Here is a 19,750-nt window from a genome sequence, read left to right on the forward strand (position 1 = left end):
TGTGTGTGTGTGTGTGAGAGAGACCCTGTGTGTGTGGGAGAAAGAGGGAGAGACTCTGTGTGTGTGAGAGAGAGAGAGGGAGAGGAAGGGAGAGATTCCGTGCGTGTGTGTGTGAGAGAGAGACACTATGTAGGAGAGAGAGAGGGAGAGACCCTGTGTGTGTGTGTGTGCGCGCACGTGCATGTGGGCGCCCACACATGGACACCAGGATGTGGGAGAGTCTGTGTCGGTACCTTTTTTCTGAAGGTGTATGTGGTCACACACTATGACCGTGTGCACACATGGAGAGGGAATAAGCTGCAGGCGTCTGTTTATGTCCCATGGCCTTGTTCTCGGCATCCCTGTCCCCACCTTCCTGGCCGGCTCTGAAGCAGCAGGGCTCCTTCCTCTGCGCTCTGGCCTAGGCCCCTGCCTCTTCATCTGGGTCACCTCCCTACTCCCCTCCCGTCAGCCCCCCCGCCCCCCCGCACAGAAGAGAGCCTCCAGCCTTGGGGAATTGTCTGGCCAACCAGGGGAAGGTCTCATCATCTAGAGACCCAGCGCTTCCCCGGGGCAATAGGCCTGGCCACTGGAGAGCTGCATCCACAAGGGGGCGCCCGGGGGCCGAGCTGCTCTCAGCCTGGGTGGGTCCTGGAGCCGTGGCAGGGCTCACTAGCGGCGGTCTGGTTCAGCTCAATGAGAACCGGGCTCCGCAGCTCCACGGCTGCTGCTTCGAGTGAAGGGTGCCCATATGCCCCTCCAAGGGCCCCAGCTGTGTCCTCCTGGGTGCTGCAGGGCCACTTCTCCACCCTCAGCACTCGCCAATCGGGATTTCTTGGTCATTCCGAGGGGAGGGTGGGCGGGGTGGGACGCTCGCTTTCCCTGATCGGAGAGCCTGTCTTTGGCCACCAAATTCTGTGGGCCAGGGGTGTGAAAAAGCCACCTGCATTCATGCCAAGTGCCACAGGCTGACCCTTGCAGCCTGGGCCCCAAAGTCTAGCCCTTAATGCCTCGCAGGCAGCCCAGCTCAGCTAATGGCTGTGGAAGAGCATGGGGAAATCGCCCTGCAGGCTGCAGAGGCTGCCCAGGCTGCCCAGCACTAGCTTCCGGCTCACACCTGACTACACACCCACAACCACAAAGTTACAACTCAGGGTTACAAGAGATCTTCAAAACATTCAGTTTGTGTTTACTTGTGCCCTGACTGCAGCCTCCTAGGGGTCTTCCCCCATGCAGCCCAGTGACCCCAGAGTTTTAATATGGGAAACAGACTCCCTCCCCCTCATCCCTCCTCAGGGCAAGGGAAGGGCTTCTCCCTGCCCTCCCCATGATGGGCTGGGAACCCATTCTGGCTTCAGTATCGTCCAGGGAAACCCAGGATCCGGTTCCACAAACGAAGCCTTGGGGCCGGTCTGTGAACCCAGGCTGCAAGACCAGGGGCCAGAGGCAGGGGACCACCGCCTCTGTTCCCAAAGGCCACAGGGACAGAAAGCTCTTTGTAAGCAGCGGGGTAGGGCAGCCTTCCCTGTCCCTGTCCGAGACAAACTTGGTGCATACATAAGCACTGAAGGAGGAGATCAAGTCAGGGCTGGTTCGAGGGAAACTAAAATGCATGGCGAACGGGGTCAAAGATTCTATGGCGTTAGGCTTCATTCTGTCTGTTTGGGGTGGGGGCGGTGACCAGCCTTTGCAAGGCCACATCCAATCCTCCCAGCACCGACGCTGGCCGAGGGCGGCACATAGCCCTGCCCCACTCTAAGATGGTCATACGCGCTTGGTAAAGGTTGGCCCAGTGCTGCCTCCTGGTCGCAAAGGCCGCTCCCTCGGGTACCCTGCCTGGCCGCGGCGTGCGACTCTAAAGCAGCCTGTTGGAACTCTGCCATGGCGGGCCCTCAGCCGGCTGCGCTGGGCCGCTCTGAGCGGGCCCTCGAGGGCAGCCTCCCAGAAACCACGGGCTTTTGGTGTTTTAAAGACTAGGGCGGCAAAAACGCACGAGGGAAAAGCAACCTTTTATAGAAGAGCAGATCCCCTCCGCATCCCTGGGCGGGCCAGGACATCCGAGCTGGATGCACCGACGTGGAACGAGGAAAGGAAACCAGGACGGAACAATCTGCAGGGACGGAACTGCCCGCGCAAGTCGCGGGCTTTCTGGGGCTACCGCACCCGGCCGCCCCCCCCCCCCAACCTGCGCTGAAACGGCAAGATCCGTCCGGTTCGCTCCAAGACGCGGCTGCGGCGCGAGGCGCGACCAGGCTGGGACGCGCCGCTGCGGCTCAGGCCCTGGGCACCGACCCTGGCCGCCGGGCCCGCGAGCCGTTCCGGCGGGAGACCCGCCCAGCCCGGGCCTCGAGGCGCCGGGTCTGCCGCCCCACCTCGCTCCCGGCGCAGCCCGCCGCCCGCCGCCACGAGAACGGCGTTTCCGAGCGCGTCTGCTCCGCCGCTCGGCGCCGGGTGCCAAGTTCGCCCCGGCCGCTGCGGGCGCCGGCCCCCGGCAGGACTCACCTTCGCTGAGCAGCGGCAGCAGCAGCAGCAGCCGCAGCCCCGCGGCGCCGGCCGTCGCCGTCGCCTTCGCCATGGCCCGTGCGCGCCGGGGCCGCGGCAAGAGGGCTGCTGGCTGGGGCCCGGGGTGTCGGCGGCGGGGTGCGGCGCTCAGCCTGGCCGCCCCATGCCCGCCCGGGGCGCGGCGGACGCGGGAGACACGGGGGGCGCAGAGCGTCGGGGCGCGGACTCCAGCTGCCCTCCGCTGCTGCGCGCCTGGGTCTGGTCGCGGGACTGAGGCGGGGCGGGCGCGGGCTGCGCCGGAGGAGCGGGGGGGGCGGGGCGGTGAGGGGGGCGGGCCGGGGGCGGGCCGGGCGGGGCCAGGGTGCGGGCGGGGTGCGGGGGGTAAGGGCGGGGCTCGGGGTACCAGCCGGGGGCGCCTGGTGCGGATCCTGCCCGGCTTGGAGAGGAGACGGGTGCTGGCACCGGGATGCCGGCCGGGCCGGGTGCGAGATAGGAGCGAGGTGAGGGACGCGGGGTGCGGGCCTGCCACCCGCAGCCCCAGTTCGCGCACCTCCGCACGCCCAGCCACTCTTCCTCAGCTCGTGCGTCCGCTCCGGGTCCCTGCGCTTCGCCCTTTCCGGCCGCCCGGTGAGGGCAGGGAAACCGCGCGGGGCTGCGGGGTCTTGGCTAGGGGTGCGCCCCAGCGGACCAGGAGACTAGGCGGGCGCCCCGCCTCCAGGCTCTCGGCGCGGAGCACATCCTCCGCCATTTCTCAGAGGGGGGAGACGCGGTGGGAGCGCGGCCTCTCCTGGGGCCCGAGGCGGGAGGAGGGGAAGAGCCTGGGCAAGGGAAGGGGAGCCCGAGCGCTTTCTGCGCACTCCTGCAGCGAGCCTGGCGCGTGGCTTACAATGTCCGCGGCCGCGCCGAGAGACAGGGTAACGTCTCCTGGGGCTAGTTTATGATCCCCCTCTCTTTAGACTGGTCTAACCAATGGGAGCAGCAAACTGGCTCAGGAGGCCTGGCACTGGCTAATGGGGTGCTTGGAGGGTGAGTGTCCTCCTTTCCCAAAAGGAAGAACTCTTAGGATGCGGACTGACTGGGTAGGAGAGCAACTAGCTGGAACCCAAAATAATGTAATTTTTGCCCAAATAAATGATGCCCATAAACACATCCAATCCTATAAAGGGGGAGACTGAGACTCTGGGCCCCTAACATGGGGGTTCCTGGGGTGAGGTTGGAGTTGGATTCTAGGTCGCTGTGGGAAAAGTCCACTGTTGTCTCCCACCCCTAGCTATCTTTTGACGTCTGGCCTCCACATAGGTGAAGAGGACTAGAAGCCCATGGAGCCTTGGGATAGGAGGGTCCAGGGCAAGAGGCCCGGGGTCCCCCTACCTCAGTGTCTCCTCTTCCTGCTGTGCAGAGCCCCGCCCTCTTCAGGGCTGAATAAGAGATGAGCACATCCCTCTGCAGATATGAAGTCAAAGTGAAGTCACCCTCGCAGGCAGGAGGGGCTGCCAAGACAGAAGCTGGCTGGGGGTTCTGCCAGCGGAGATGTCCAGAGCAGGCCTGCTGGCGGGAGGCCAGGGCACAGCGCTGCCAGCTCAGGAGAGCCACCCTGCGGCCACCAGACCTAGTGTTGCTTGCCATACACCACCAGGCCCCGGGGCCCTTGGATTTATGGGGCTGGAGTTTGCCATGGGAGGGTCCCTTGGGTGCAGATAAGCCCTACTTTGTGGTGCTAATAAGGACCATCAAGGCTGTATACTTGGGCCTCTGCCCAGGGAAGGGACTTGAGTAGGAAGGAAAGGGCTGAGGGGGACTTCTTCATTGCAAATCTCCTGTGGCAGGAGAATGCAGAAGGAAGAGGGGTGGCTTGGCCCATTCTTCCAACCAGCCTCATCCCCACATCTTTCAGGGACCACCCTGGCGGGGCCGTGGCTGACACTAGACAGGCTGGATGTCTGGGCGTGCTCTGTGTGACCATCTCAAGGGCTGAGGCTGTGGTCCTGCTTGGACCCCCTCAGGCCCTTCCACCCTCTCCGCAGTACCACCTTTGAGGGTTTTGAGTGGACACCTGATATGGTGGGGGCATTGCCCTCTTCTTAGAGAAAGGTCTGGGAGGCTTCACACGTATTACCCCTGTACACATGGGCACATGTATACATATGTGTATATGCCTATGTTCAAATAGGTGGACATTCCTACACTCTCCCACTGCATGCCCAGAGACCTGACCAGAGTGGCATCCAGGAGAGGGCGGAGGTGAAGACTTGGCCTTGTGAGCCTGAGAACTGCAGGGAGGGGAGTGATTCAGCCCTGTGGGGGCTTGGGCATTGGGTCACGCTCCCTAACATCAGAGCAGCAGGAAGGAGCTTCCTCACTCAGCAGCGAGGAAATAGATGTGGCCTCCCTGAGGTCCCATAAGAGGAGGTCAGAGGCTAAGTTGGGGTAGAATTCAAAGATGCCAGGCTGTGATCCCCAGGAAGTCCTTCTCCTCACTTCTCTGTCCCAGGGCAGCCCCAGGACATTTTCCTGGAAGAGTCTGCAGGAGGTTCTTGCTCCCTGTCCTGGTTTCTCCTAGTCATTTCTCTTTCAGCCTCAGTTTCCCCAACCGTAAGCATCCCCCTCTCAGAAGGAAGAGTGAGGAAAAAAAGAGGAGTACATGTGAGGGTGAAGCTCAGTGCCAGGCACACAGTAAGTGTTCAATAAATTATGGCTATCATCTTGCCCAGGTTTAGGCGTTGGCTCTTAGCATCCTTTCCCTGACAGACCACAGTATTGAGGGGCATGGGCTCCCACAGGCACTGAGAGGCCCTCTGGGATCTGGGGAAGGGTGCATTACAGTGTTGTCAGTGCTCCCCACCCCTGCCCACAGACCCCTTAGAGTATCACCAGGGCACCTTTTATCAATACATAGATCCCTGGCCTCCGCCTCCATAAAAAAAATCCACATTAAAAAAAGTGCCCCAAGAGATTCAGACGTGAGATTCTGCTTTGAAGTGAGTCAGACCTGAGTTTGTATTTTGCCACTTATAGTCATGTAACATTGCACAAGTCACTTTACCTCTCTGAGCCTCAGTTTTGTCATGTGTAAATTGAGGGCTGAAATAGTCATCCCCCCCCCATCGGTGGCTGTGAGGACTGAATAGTGTTTGCAAGGCCCTGCCCCCAGCACAGGATAAAGTGCCCAGTGGGCAGGCAGCTCCTATGTTATCCCAGCTGCGTTCTTTGCTTCTGAGCAGGTGAGACCTACCTGGAGCCCCTTGGATCTGGCCCCAAAGCACAGCACAGGGAAGGGAGGGTGGAGGTCAAGCCCAGCAGAGAGATAGATCCCAGCCAGTGCAGGCTTGCCCAAATGGGGTGGAGCTGTTCCTGGGGGTAGGAGGAGGGCAGGATGCTCTGTGACCATGACCCAGGTGACTGTGGGGACTCAGGGAGGTCCAGGGGAGCTGCGAAGGCCAGGTGTTAGGAGTGGAGGCTGAGTGCAGGGACAGGAAACCCTGGCCCTTGGGGGGGGGGGTGCGGGGGGTGCCTTGCGGGGAAGGGGAAACAAAGATAGGAGCACACTGCTGTCCTGGGGGCACTGGAAGACCAGGCAGCAGTTCCTGGAACTACTGACAGAGGCCTCTCAGGTCTTGCCTGGGGGCCAGATATGGTCAGAGTGAGCATGGGAGGGGGTCTCAGTCCCTCCTGCAGGCACATATTACAGTGGCTGGAAGCACAGACCGGGCCTGACTGTGCGAGCTATTAGCTAACTGCTCAGTGCCTCAGTTTCCCCTCTGTAAATGGGGGTAATCATAGTACCTACTACTACACTCTGTAACCCCGGTGAGGTGTCAAGATGGAGGCAGATCTGCTATCATTCCATGGCTTGCCCTTCTCTAGGCACAGCTGCAAAAAGAGCCAGTGCCACCAGCTGGCTCTGAGGGGCCCCACAGCAGGGCTCCCCACTCACCCATCCTGATGTCAAACCTGCTATCTCCACAACACACTCACAACACACCACGATTGGGCTCACGGGATATGTCACAGGGACACTCTTCACCTTACTCTGTGCAGGCCCCCGCCCCCGGCCTTGCCACCCACAGCTGACATTTGCAGACAACCTCAACCTGGCTGGTGGAGGACCCTCCCTTGGGCTTGACAAGGAGCAGGTGCCTGAGGCCTGAGCCAGGGCTCCAGGGCGGGAGCAACTGGGTTCTGCATATCTGTGTGCACATACATATAGAGACCCCTGTGTATGGATACAGACCCCGTGTAGCTCACCTCTACCCTGAGGGCCTGACCTCAGCTCTTTGCCCCAACTCATCCTTCCATGGGCCCCCACAATAGCTTTATTTTTCTCCTCTGAATTTCCTCCCCTGACTCCCTTCCCTTCTCTGCTCTCCCCTTCTCCTTCTCTCCCCCTTCCCTACCACCTCTCAAAGCAATCTCTTCTCCATTCCTTTCAACCAGCATGGGAACCAGGTTAGCTGCTTCAGTGGGGCCTCAGGTTCTTCACCTGTTCCATGAAAAGAGTAATATGGTAACTGCCTTGCAGTGTTGTGAAGCTAAACCCACATGAAGCATTGACAGGATTGGCACAGTTCCTGGCTCAGTGGGAAATGGACATTTATTCTCGCTGTTCTTCCAGGGCTCCTCCGAAATCCGGGGAGCCATCCGGGTGGTAGGCCGGGGGCGCTACCGTGGTGTAAAGGTTGCAGGTGGGCTCTGAGTTGTGTCCTCGTCTGTATCCTCGGCATGTTCCCAGAAGCATGCTGCCAGCGTCTCGGGATCTAGGTGGGAGAGCAGAGTTCCATTCCCCCCAGGTGTCAAAGGACAAGTGAGTCCCCACGCAGTCAGTATGAGCTATCATTGTTACCATTGGTTTCCATCAGATCTAGAAGCTGGGGCTGAGAGGCCAAAGAGGTCAGTGGACATGGCGAAGGTAGCACAAAAAGCAGGTGGTTCCTAAACCTGAACTATCTGCTTCTCTGTGCCCTGGCTCCCCATTTGCATAAGGAACAATTCACATCCGCATGGGGATGGCAGTCAAACGTGAGCCTGGCCCATGTGAGCCTGGTCACTGTCACTCACCCACCCCGCAGGACAGGCCGCCTTCTCAGTGCAAGGAGAGAGAGCTCTGGAACCCCAGAGTCCTCTTGCCGCAGGCCCACTTATCTGGCTATGTAATTACACACGCGGGAGTGCTGGGTTGATTAATGCCTGTGCCCCACCTCAACCAAGTCCCCAGCTCCAGGCACTGCAGGCTGGAGGCGGCTGGAGTCTGATGGGGCCTCAGGCCTGACAAGGCCCGCCTCTTGCATCACGTGGACGCCAAGGAGAAGGTCCATCCTGGCTCACAAGCAAGCCATAGAGATGCTAGGGGGCTTGAATTGGCAAGTCCAGCAAATGTGGCCTGAATGCTTTTTAGAAAAAACATCTCCCAAGGCAGTTTCATAATCTGCCTTGTAATGCAGATTTAGACAAGTTTTTACGAATGCACTTTTTAAAATAGGTCTTAATGGATCCTTTGCAGTAGTTACAGTCCATTGTGTAAATGCAAACAGAAGGCTTTTTGAAAACATGTATTATTGATCAGAATGGCAACAGCAATTAGAAGCCAGTGTGTCATATTATTCGATACACACTTCCTATACAGGCCTGCTTGTACTCACTCATAACTTTCTGACAAATTATCCTGTCACTAGGAAGCCTTTTCTTTTCCTTTTTGCTTCTGAAAGCGAAGGAGGACCTCCCCATCAGTTATTAGCTGGAGGCGAATGAAAAATTAAGCTTATCTTTACCATAGCAAAACTTATTTATGACTTCTCCTTTGGTTTCAAGACTAAAATAGCAAAACCTTCAGGTAAGATGGATGATGCCTCTATGATCCAGATGGAAAACAAAAATGGAAAACAAAACAAAACAAAACTGGTGACAAGGCAGCAGTGTGCTACAGGAGGGCAGAATCACAAAGCGGGGGGAGGTCAGAGCCGCAGGGCCCAGCAGGGAAGCCTGCTCTGAGGGAAGGATGCTGAAGCAGAGGGGAGAAGCAACCCAGCAAGCCAAGGAGGGTCCACAGGGAGAGGTGCCGCCCGAGCCCCTAATGTCCCCAGGGTTATTGTTTTCCCTCCCCAGTCATGGAACCTAAAATGATCAACTGAGCAAAACGTTGAGATTTGTTTTTGCCCAAAAACTCCTGCGCGAATCTATACCCAATCTGCACATTTCCCCTTTACCCCCCTTGAAGCGTTCATTTATTTAACAAACATTTCCTGGGCCCTTACTATATTCTAGGTGCTATTTTCAGCACTGGAGGCCCTACAGTGAACAAAACAGAGACCCCTCCCTTCCTGCTGCTTCTTGCAGACAGTGACCAACACAGCAGGCTCATAGGCAGCACATCTTAAAGTGACCTCACACGGGGACGGGACATCTGTCAGGGCCGGCTGCTCCAGGGAGCCAACTTGGGGCAAGCTGTGGGGGACAGTACTGCTCTCCCTGGAGATGGGGCTAGGGGTGGGAAGGGGCCTTGGAGTGAGCCCACACTGTCCCACAGAAATGAGACGCCATCACTGGGTCTTCCTAGGAGAGCGCCTCCTCAGCAGCCTCACCCTTGCCTTCTGGAAGCCGCATCTCTCATCTCTGAGAGGGTTACAGCCTGCAGAGTCTGCAGAGCACATACTCTGGCCTGGGCAGTCTTTTGGAGCTGAAAAAAACCTGCCGTGCGCTTGGAATGCTGACAAATAGGAAGTCCATTGACTTAATGCCCTGTAATGGCTTCTACCATTCCTGGGCATTACAGGCATCCTTGCCCAGGATGGTGTGGGTTACCACTCCAGGCATGATGTGCGGATTCCAGGTCCGTCTGAGGCCTGGGTGTGGGTGCTGAGGCAGTATGCTGTGAGCTGGATGGGCTGGAGAGAGGGGGGCTGGCAACCTACCTGTGATGTGTGCAGAGCTTGGGGAGTGTAGCCTGGGTGGCTCCCCCAGTCCCTGGTCTGCAGACAGGCCCAGGAGCAGGGCACCGACCCGCCCCCCAGCCTGAAGCTGCAAGTTTCTGCAGAACTTGCCCGGCCATTTCAGAAGCCCCGGGCTGGTCTCAGGTAGATCACTGCTTGCACTCCAGCAGCCCGGAGCTTGCTGCCTGAGCCTAGGCCTGCCCAGAGCTCCCACCCTTGCTGCAGACCCCTCACACAGGCCAGATGGGTCTTGCTTGCTGAGAAGTTGGCCAGCCCGGCCTTCTTCCCCTAGAACAGTGCTGTCCAATGGAACATTCTGTGATGGTAGAAACATTCCGCTCTGTGCTGTCCAAGTGTGGCTATTGGGCACTTGAAATTTGGCTAGTGGGGCTGAGGAACTGAACTTTTAATTTTATTGAATTTATCATAACGTGAAATTAAATAATCACATGTGACCAGTATACTTACTGGGCAGTGACGCTTTAAGAAACAGCTCCCCAGCCCCTCCCTAGACCTCCTGGCACAAACCACCCCTCCTGGAGCGAGGGCAGAGAAACCAGAGCCCCAGGCCATGTGGGTGCCCAGCGTGGTCCCAGTGGGCTCTGTGATCCAGCAGCTTTCTCTCTGTTTTCTGACTTTCCAGTGGTTTGAAGTGGCCACAGCCCCAAGGAGAGGGGCAGCGTTGCTGGGGCACCCCCTGGGCACCCCTTGCCTTGGGGAACTTCTGTTCCCCGTCAGGCCCAGTCCCAGGCCTGACCACGCCTCCTGAAACCCAGAGTGAGCTGAGCTTACTGCTGCAATGCCCAGCTCTCAGGGGACTCTTTTGAGAGGGGCTGACGAGCTCGTGCGTATTAAGCCGCAGTGATGAAGGGCTGTCAGGGGCACTGGGCAGCAGCCTGAGACCCGAGGGTCTGCTTGCGGCCGCTGGGAGCTCAGCACCTGGCCCCTCTCCCTGGCCCTCATCCCTCTGCCAGGGAGCTACCCCCACCCGACTACGGTCTCAGATTCCCTGCATGTTCCCTAGCGGCCGGCCTCCCCTGGCCGTTCCTTCTGCCTGGAACACTCGTCCCGCTTCCTCCTGGCCCCTTCTTTTGTTCACTAAGAAGTCTTGGCTCCAAGGTACCTTCTTCCCAACCCACAGAGATACTCCGAAGGGGACCCACTGTGCCTCCTGGTCTGACTGTGCTGGATTTATCTCTGGACCCTTGGCTGGGGACCCAGTGGGGATTCAGAGTGCTGGTTAAAGGTCCCGCTGTGAGAAACAATCCTCCATGTGCTGGGGACAGCCTGGGCGAAGGCAAGGAGGTGTGCTCAGGCAGGCAGGCCGTGGGCTGAGACTGCATCAGTCCTGCTGCCCCCCTCCCCCCAGGGGCACCCCCATGCCCCTCGTGCCCCTTCTTCCTTTGGGCTGCCTTCCTTGGTGTGAATAGAAGCCATCTGTAAAAATCAGCCCAAGGAGCTACATGACCATGGGCTTGAGCTGCAAAACAACTTGCAGGGAGAGAACAAGGCGCCCCAAATAAATCATTTGGGGCCTGACATTTGGAGCGTTTGAGTTTGAGACCAAACACAGATGCCCTTTAGATAAATACATTTTTGAGAAGTGTTCCGTAGGAGAAGTTTATGACTTTAATAGGTTTTTAGTGTCAGACAAGCATCAGGAAGTGTTTTGTTGAGAGACTTTCTCTTAAAAAGCTCAGAAACCTTCTTTTCCCTCTGGCCCTTTAAACATAAGGATACAAGGATCCTCAGCCAGGGGAGCATACTCCTTTTCCAGGTTCCCTGGGGATTTGCCCTGGGCTGGGATTGCTCAACTGAGGAATGTTCAAGAAGGTTCTGAAGACCTCAGGACTCCAGGCCAGTGGGGGTGGGGGATGGGAGGGGTCTCATGGGAAACTGATTTAGAAGCTTCGAAGTGTCCTCATTCAGAGCAGCTCCCCTTCTCTCCCCAGTTCACCCTACCCTGGAGGAGCCTGGATGGCTGGTCCTCAGGAAGGAGAAGGGCTCCGTGTGGAGGATGTGGGTCCTCCTGAGGCCTCCAGAGGTTGGCAATTTTCTGTGGATTGGAAACCTTATGAAGTTCCCAACGCCGACGTCCAGGAGCACGAAGGAGCTGAGCTCACCTTGGGCCCCATGCCAGAGAGGAGACATGAGAAGGTCAGATGCAGTCATGTCTGGAAGCTTCTCCCTTCTGGCTCAGAGACAGGTCCCCACATGCCCATCCCAGGCTCTGCCCCAGGACCTCCAGAACCCCTGAATCCTGCAGCTGCCTTTTGCCCAGCTCTGGCCTGGACACCAAGTGGCCACAAGTGGGGCTGGTTCCACTACCCCTGTGTGTGCTGCCCTGCTCTCGGCCCCAGCCCTGCCCCCCAGGACAGGGGCTGTATTGTGAGGGGCTGGATGCCCTCTCAGAGTTGCAACCCATCCTTGAATGAGGCCAGCACCAAAGAACCCCAGATCCCCTGTGCTGTGGCTTCAGACTATGGCGGAGGATGGGGAGTGTCCCTGGCCAAGCTGGACTGACCTCAGGCTTGTCTTCCCATCAGAGTGGGTGGGCTGGGGCCACACAGAGCCTAGGCAAGAGCAGGAGGGGCCCATTGGGCTCATGGCAGTGCAGGCTCGGAGGGCACAGGCAGGCCGCATCCTAGCATAGCTGTGTGATGAGCACTGGGGCTAATGGAGAACAAGAGAAGGGACAGTTGTGTCTGTGCTGTCCTCCCGGGGGCAGCAGAAATGTTCTAATCAACCAGTACACCAAGACTCCACATTGATTGCCCAGGTGACTTTTGTGGACACATGGAACCATGTTTTCAACAGTCCCAGCTACTGTAATGGAGAAACCTGGCCTCGATTTTTCCGTTTCTGCAGATATTCTGCCCTCCCACCCTGCCCCTCCATCTTCCCCATCCCCGCCGTGGCCCTCAGCGGCCTGTCTCAGACCCTCACCCTGCCTGGGACCCCACTTGTGAGAATGTTGCCATCTTCCTGGAGGGCAGTTTGTGTGTGAATGGGATCATGTGTGGTCAGCAGTCCCTGTCGCTTTATCCCGGCTGTCTTGGGCAGTGAATGGACGGGGAGGTGGGTGTTGAGAGGCTGGGACCTGGGTGCCTCCCCCACCCCCAAGGGTTACTCTCCCCCACCAGGGCCCTGAACTCACCTCCTCAGCCCCTGGGACTTGCCAAGACCCTCATCAGGGTCCATGTCATAGGTAGATGAGAACAGTTTAGACAAAGTACCCACAATCTTCTAAAGCTTCGCTCCTGTCTCGTACTTTTTCTTCCTTGCAGGATCCAGGCACTTGGAAGCAGCTGATTTCTTAGCACCATTTACAACCCTCTTTGTTTTTCCACAGTTATGTCTTGGAAGCAGCCGCCCACAAACTGAAAGCAGCCCATAAACTACATATAATCTTTGAGGGCTCTTGCGACCTTGCCTGGTGGGGGCAGAAGGCAATGACCTCTGTTTTATTTCCCAGGCTGACACACCCAGGCTGGAGTCAGGGGTGTTGACTCGTTACCCATTTACATCTGTAACTTATCAGCATTCTCCGAATCCTAAAGGTTGAGGGTTTGATTAGGCCTGTCTGACCTCTGGAGGAAAGGTGCAGTGAGATGCTCTGGGAGGCAGATCTCTGGGGCCTGAATCATCTCTCCTAGAGCAAGAAGCAAGCCTCAGAGGGTCCAGAGTAAGAAGGGTTCTCAGCTATTGAAAACCCACCTGTAGACGGTCTTGACCGGGAACCTCTAACTCACTCAGGCTCCTAGCACCTGCCCCGGCGGGCACAGCATCCCACTTTACAGGTGAGGTGACCGAGGGGCAAGCCCAGGGGTTCTTTCTCTGGAGCCCTCCCTCCACATTGCTCCTGGTTCCTGAACTCTAGTGGAGGGCTGGTCAAACACAACGTGGTCTGCCCCCCGGGTTCTGAGTCTGGATACGGGGCGGGGCGAGAGATGGTACTTAGCTCCAGCTCCCGGGGGCTGCAATGCAGCTGGTTCCAGGCCCGCAATGTGGGATCCATTGCTGCCGAGCAAGTGGGACGGCAGAGGGGTGGAAGGCACCCACCCACATCCCCCTCTGACCAGTGTAGTACGTCCTTGGTGGGCCTCTCCACCTCCCTGGCATCACCTCTCCATTTCCGGCCTCTACCTACCCCTGACTTGTGCCCACTGTCCTGGCTTTGCTGGGGACCCATCCAGAACACGCCTGAGGTGCTCCTGCATTTGCAAACAGCTCTGTCTCCTCCTAACACCCAATTCTTCAGCTAGGCCCCTCATGTTAGGTTCAGAGCCCTTGGAGTCCACTTGGGAGGGGTAGCGTCCAGCACCTTCACTGTGCAGGCAAACAGCCTGGTCGTTTCCATGATTGGACTGGATTCAATGCATGATCCGAGATCTGACCCTTGTATAGCATTAGGCTTCAGGGAATCTTCAGCAAATGCGTTTTCCTCATCTGTAGAGCAAGATGGCTATTGCTATCATCCTGATGACCTTGTGCTCAGCTCTAGGAGAACTGGTCTTTGCCAAGCTGTGGTCACTTGGTAAAGGCTGACTCGGGACATCTGTATGGCCCATGCGGGCCCGGAGAAGCTGAGGGCTGACAGGAGGACAAGGGATGCTGTGCTCCTAGTTGGGGGGCACCTAGACCCCTCCAGGACAACATATGTATAGGGACAGCAGCGGCAATGACTCTGGCTGGTCTGTGCATTGTAATCTCCAAAGACTAAGGCTTTGGAGCAAAGGAATTTTCACTCTTTAATGAAAACCTTGCAGCGAGGGGAAGCACCCCCCTGAATGACTGATACTCAACAAGATATGCACTGCTCAGAAATGTCTCCTAGTCAATGAAGAAGAGATAACAGTCAGTGGAATAAAAATTAATCTGGCCACTATAGGAATTAATATAAAAACATCAGATGCAGGACTTATAAGGGATGCCACCTCCAACTAACCCTCCTTGGGTTAAATACCCTGGGGATGATGATTTACGTTCTGTGCTCTAGGGCTCTGTGGCATAATCGATAGGGATGAGAAATGGGGCCACTAAGCTGTGCCTGCCTCGGGGCTGGGGAACGGAGCCCAGGGGGAGTACATGTTGGGAGCAGGGGGCCCATCCAAGCCCACTCAACCTCCTGTCTTCCCCTTCCTCTGTCTCTCTGCTGAGCTCCAGGCCCGTGGCTGACAGGCTTCAGGAGGCCTCTCACTAGGCCTCCGCCCATCCCTACCCCTCCCAGCTACAGGAGGCGCCCAGGGGAGGAGAGGGCAGGGCAGGCTGGGCCAGGCGCTGCCTGAGACCAGAGCGGTGGGACCCCCACCCCCACCCGGTAACCAGTCACACACACTCATCCTTGCTCTGTGAGAATAACTGCTCCAAACTCTTGGTTTAGGTGAAACTGGCTTAAGCAACCATTCATTCCCACTACCCCTAACCTGGAGTCTGCTCTTTCCTTACGGGAGACGTTAAGTCCAAGCCCTTTGGCCAGTCCCTGGGGTACTTCTCTGCAGGGAAGCTTCTAGCTGGGGCTCACTGCAGCTGCTGGTCTGGCTGCCTGCTGTGCCAGGTGAGCCGTAAGATACCCTCGCTCCTTCATGGGGAGGCCATACTTGCTCCCTGCTGCCCCCCTCTGTGCATGCGGCACCTGGGCAGCCAAGTGGGCAAAGCTGTGTCAGGGCCAGCCAGGTTCCAGCCCCGGGGAAGGGGTCTGCCCTCCAGCTGGCTCCCTGCTCCGTACCCTTCCCAGACCTGCTCCTGAGGGGCAGAGGAGCTCATTGTCCTATGTCTCTTGATACCAAGGCCCTGGAGGAGACCAATTCAGGGAGGACAGAGGGTTTATCCCCCAGCCCCTCCCTGCCGAGCCCCCGCCTCCCCTCTATACTCTATCAGGTCTGGACTTGCAGCAAGTGCCAGGGGTCAGGGATACCAGCTCCCCACCGCACCAGCCTCTCCCCACGTCCTGCCCGGCCCTCTGCTCTTACCCTGAACCATAGGCATGGCCCTTCAGGTGTGCCCTCTGTATCTGCTGGGCTCTGTATTCCCGAAGGAAAATTCCTGCAGGGCTAGTAGTAAGGAATCTCATGGAGGAAGGCCCGGTTTCCTGTTCTTTTTTTTTTTTTTTTTAAGATTTATTTATTTATTTGAGGAAGAGAGAGAGAGAGAGAGTGAGCAAGTGGGGAGAGGGGTAGAGGGAGAGAATCTTCAAGCAGACTCCCCACTGAGTGCGGAGCCTGACTTGAGGTTCGATCTCATGACCGATGAGATCATGACCTGAGGCGAAAGCAAGAGTCAAACAATGAACTGACTGAGCCACCCTGGAGCCCCTTGGTTTCCTGTTCTTTATGACATGAGAACCTGGTCCTTCCCAGGGAGGCCTATCAACGCCTCCTTTGTGTGCACCACACTGAGCTGCCCAGAGAGAGCCTGTGTGTCCCCCACTCTGCTGCCCACGCTCACACTGGGCTGACCCAGGGCAGGCCCTCATACCTGTCGCCTAAAGCTAGGTACGAGTGACCCTGAACAATCTCAGGGAGAGAAAGGCCCCAATCTAAACCTCATGGGACAGATGGAGAAACTGAGGCCCTGGAGAGACTGGCCCAGGCCACAGAGCAAAGCAGGCCTCCCAGCCTCCAGGGGAGTACCCTCTGCCCTCTGCCTGTTGGACATGGCTGCAGGGTTGCCCATGAGGCTACCGTAGGGTCATACTGAGTCATACTAAGGAGGTAAACATAAACCCAAATTTTACTCTTGGCATTGTGGCATGGGTTGAAATGTGTTTCCCTAAATCCATATGTTGGATTCCTAACCCCTAACACTTCAGAATGCGACCTTATTTGGAGATAAGATCCTTACAGAGCTAATCAAATTAAAATGACATCATCAGGGCAGGCCCTAAACAAATACGACTGGTGTCCTTATAAAAAGAGGAAAATTTAGGGGCGCCTGGGTGGCTCAGTTGGTTGAGCGTCTGCCTTCGGCTCAGGTCATGATCCCAGGGTCCTGGGATCGAGCCCCGCTTCGGGCTCCTTGCTCGGCGGGGAGCCCGCTTCTCCCTCTCCCACTCCCCCTGCTTGTGCTCTCTCTCTCTGTCAAATAAATAAATAACATCTTTAAAAAAAAAAGAGGAAAATTTAGACACCAAGACACCCCCAGAGGGATGATGTGAGGAGACACAGCTGAGGAGAGAGGCCCTGAATGAATTCTTCCCTCCTGGCCCTCAGAAGGAGTTGGCCCTGATTTCAGACTTCCAGCCCCCGGAACTGCGAGAGAGCGCCTTCCTATTCCAGCCACCCAGTCTGGGGCGCTTTGCTGTGGCAGCCCCGGGAAACTGCTACCGATGATAAAGAAGTTTATGGTCATGAACTTAGAGCGCTATTACTTTTATATTTTGGTAGGGAGGCTGGTGTTTCAGATATTTTTTGGGCTTTTAATTTTTTTAGTTTGTTTTGTTTTGATGGACTCACACATCGGAGTGCATTAGTAACACCCCGCGGTTTAGAGGCAGATGCTGGCGGGGAAGGCAGCCTGGTGCATTCTAGGCGCTGTGGCCCCTGCAGGAGCTTGGCTGCACGTTGCCGGGCAATGGGCGCCCGGGAGCTGTTGGCTGTGTTGGCTGCTGGGGCACAGAGTGGATAGCCCACAGCCCACATCACCCACTGTCTTGGTGACATTTTCTGCCCCCCCATGTCTCCGATGGCAGTGACATTGATCAGGAGCCCCGTGGCGACCCAACTAGGGCACCGCCGTCCAGCCAAAGAGACGGGGGCAATGGGCTCCCGAGTGCTTGCTTGTCCTTTCACATAATAGCAGGTCAGTGTTATTTTAACAAAAAGAACTTGACGCGCATTTCAGGTGTAGGCGTCATTGTACAACCCGTATTTTAAATAAAATCACAGACCTTCGCTCGGCGCAGCTTGTTGCAGAGAATGTCAGGGTGTTGTTTAAAGCCCCCCTGACCCACTCAGCTTAGTGACAGTTTTGTTCCTACAGCAGCCCTGTTCCTGCTGCTTTCAGGGGAGGCTGAAAATAAGCCCTTTCTCGTCAGGCCAGAATCAGCTCGCAGCAGGTTCACAGAAGGGATTTGGAGACCTCACAACCTTTGGGAAAATGACCAAATATCTAACTCAGAAGGCTAACACCTAGCATTTTGCTACCATGAAAACATGTTCCCATTGAATAGAAAACCCCGGTCAGAGCTTCCAGGCATGAGGCATTCCCCCACTCCCTGTGCGCAGTGGATCCGGATGAATGTGGCTCTCAACCCTTCCCACAAACCCAGACTGGTTGGAGTTCCTCCAGGACAAGGAGCCCTACACTCTCCCAGAGTCTTCCATCAGCCGTCTACAGAGCCTGTGGTACATCCCCGGGACAGAAAGCCCTGGAAGTCCGCGGCATCGCCTAGGCCACTGTGCTCATTATCCATCGTTGAACAACAAATGCTTCCCAAACTGCGTCTTAAAACACCATCCTCTCTTTTGCTCGTGAGCCTGCCATTTGGGCAGCACTCAGTCAGGGTAGCTTGTCTCTGCTCCACTCAGCTGAGCTTGGGGTGGCTTGCAGGCAGGGCTGGAAGCAGCTGAGAGCTCCCTCATGGGACTGTGGCTGGTGCTGGTCGTCGGCCCAGAACTTCAAAATTTGCTGGAGCTGACGGCCAGGACACCGATGCTCTGCCTCGTCGGATCTGGGCTTCCGTACGACGTGGAGGTCAAAGTCATAGGGTGACCTAGCCTCAGAAGTCACCGCGCATCCCTCTGCCATGTTCTTTTCATCACAAAGGTCACAACGGCCTGCCCAGTTTCAAGGAGAGTGGAAATAGAATCCTCTTAGTGGGGGTGGCGAGATTCTGGAAGAGCATGGAGGGCAGAAATATTGCTGTGATTATTTTTGGAAAATGCATCCTTGCCACACCATGGGCCAGAGGTCACACCAGGGACTCTGGATCAAGGGGGGGCAGGTCCCGAATACGATTCACCACCAGGAGTTGGAGACATAGTCTGAAAATGCCTCCCCACCACCACCAAAGTGAGGCTGAGCCAATACTCCTTGGGGCATGCCTGTGTTCCCCGCTGGTCCCCTGGGTCCATCAGCATGGAGAGACCAGACTGGAGCCACTCTCAACCCTCCTTGGCTCTGACCGTCTGTGATGTCAGGACTCTCCAGTCTGAAATGAGTCATCAGTGGAATCTCCTTCAGCAAATGACCCACTCAAAAGGAGGATTTGTCATGCCTGGGGCATTTTATAAATCTTGCTGCTCTGCCCGGTGAGCTGTGATTCTATTAGTAACAGCACAGCCAGCATGAGGTGATGTTGCCAGGGCAGACACTCTGATCAAGGGCAGGTGGAGAGGGACGTGGGACCTCTGCTCTGGCTGCCTCCTCTCCAGTAGGGGCCACCGGAGCCCTCTCCCCTGCCCTGGGGGGTGGGGGCAGGAGACCCTAGAGGGTCAGCTCCTCCCGGCCCGGATACTTGACTGGGGTGGGGTCTGCACACTCAGCAAGCTTGCACTTCTCTACCTGTGATGCTCGTGCAAGGGACAAAGCAAGGGACTCGTGCCCTGAGCCGGGCTCCTCTGGGACCCACCGCGAGGGAAGAAGCGATGAGGATGCGAGGACAGCAGCTTGCACCTGAGGACCCAGGCCCACGTCCTGCTCCTCCACTGCCTGGTGGGGGACAATGTTCACAGGCCCATTTGAGGCCTCCTTCCTTACCTGTCACTTGGGCGACACCCACCTTGGAGCAATGTGTGTCTCAGGACTCAGGCCCAGGGGCCCAGGGGGCCCCTCTCCTCCTCTCTCACACTTCCCCTGAGGCCTCATACACAGCTGGGCACACACGGGGTCCTAGGTCAGCAACCTCTGGCCTCCTGGTCATTCTCAGAACAAGGACTGACTTGTGGCCATGACTTAGGGCTGCCAGGACTTGAGGAGGACTTGGTACCTCAGGGTGTCTGAGATGGGGTGAAGTGGGCAGGGCTGCTGCTTTCTGGCATCTGATTGGAGTTCTCTCTGAATGTCCATATTCTGGATTGGGGCCATTGGGTTCGAGACTTGGAAAGGGCGTCAGCAATCTCCAGGGTCTAGAAAACAAGGAGAAGGACTCCAGTAAACATTTTCTGAACCCTGCCATGTGCAGAACTTCTCACAAGGTGGGAGTCCTGGACTGCCTGGGGCCTCTCTCACCCCTGATCCAGCCCCACGTTCTCCTCCAGGTTAGCCCCGTCACGCGTCCCTGTGTCCCCTCATAGAGAACCTGCCCATTTATGGAGGCCTTCCTCAGCGGCATCTCAGGAGCGCCCGGCTTCTATGACTCAGTGGCAAACCTCATGTCCTTGGCTGCAAAACCGGTTCAAAGTGGT

General features: G+C 57.0%; 1 protein-coding gene across 2 annotated transcripts in view; it reads right to left on the reverse strand.

Annotated features, from left to right (window-relative positions):
- RET (ret proto-oncogene) overlaps nt 1-2,732 on the reverse strand; it is a 51,952-nt gene extending 49,220 nt beyond the window's left edge. For both annotated transcript variants that reach the window (XM_035024586.1, XM_035024596.1), the window contains exon 1: nt 2,482-2,732. In XM_035024586.1, the coding sequence (XP_034880477.1) occupies nt 2,482-2,554 (73 nt within the window). In that variant the 5' untranslated portion in view covers nt 2,555-2,732. The remainder of the gene's footprint in view (nt 1-2,481) is intronic.
- Between the last annotated feature and the right edge of the window lie 17,018 nt (nt 2,733-19,750).

Source organism: Mirounga leonina, unplaced genomic scaffold, assembly GCF_011800145.1.
Source record: "Mirounga leonina isolate KUSES-001 unplaced genomic scaffold, KU_Mleo_1.0 Mir_114, whole genome shotgun sequence".
Classification (NCBI taxonomy): domain Eukaryota; kingdom Metazoa; phylum Chordata; class Mammalia; order Carnivora; family Phocidae; genus Mirounga; species Mirounga leonina.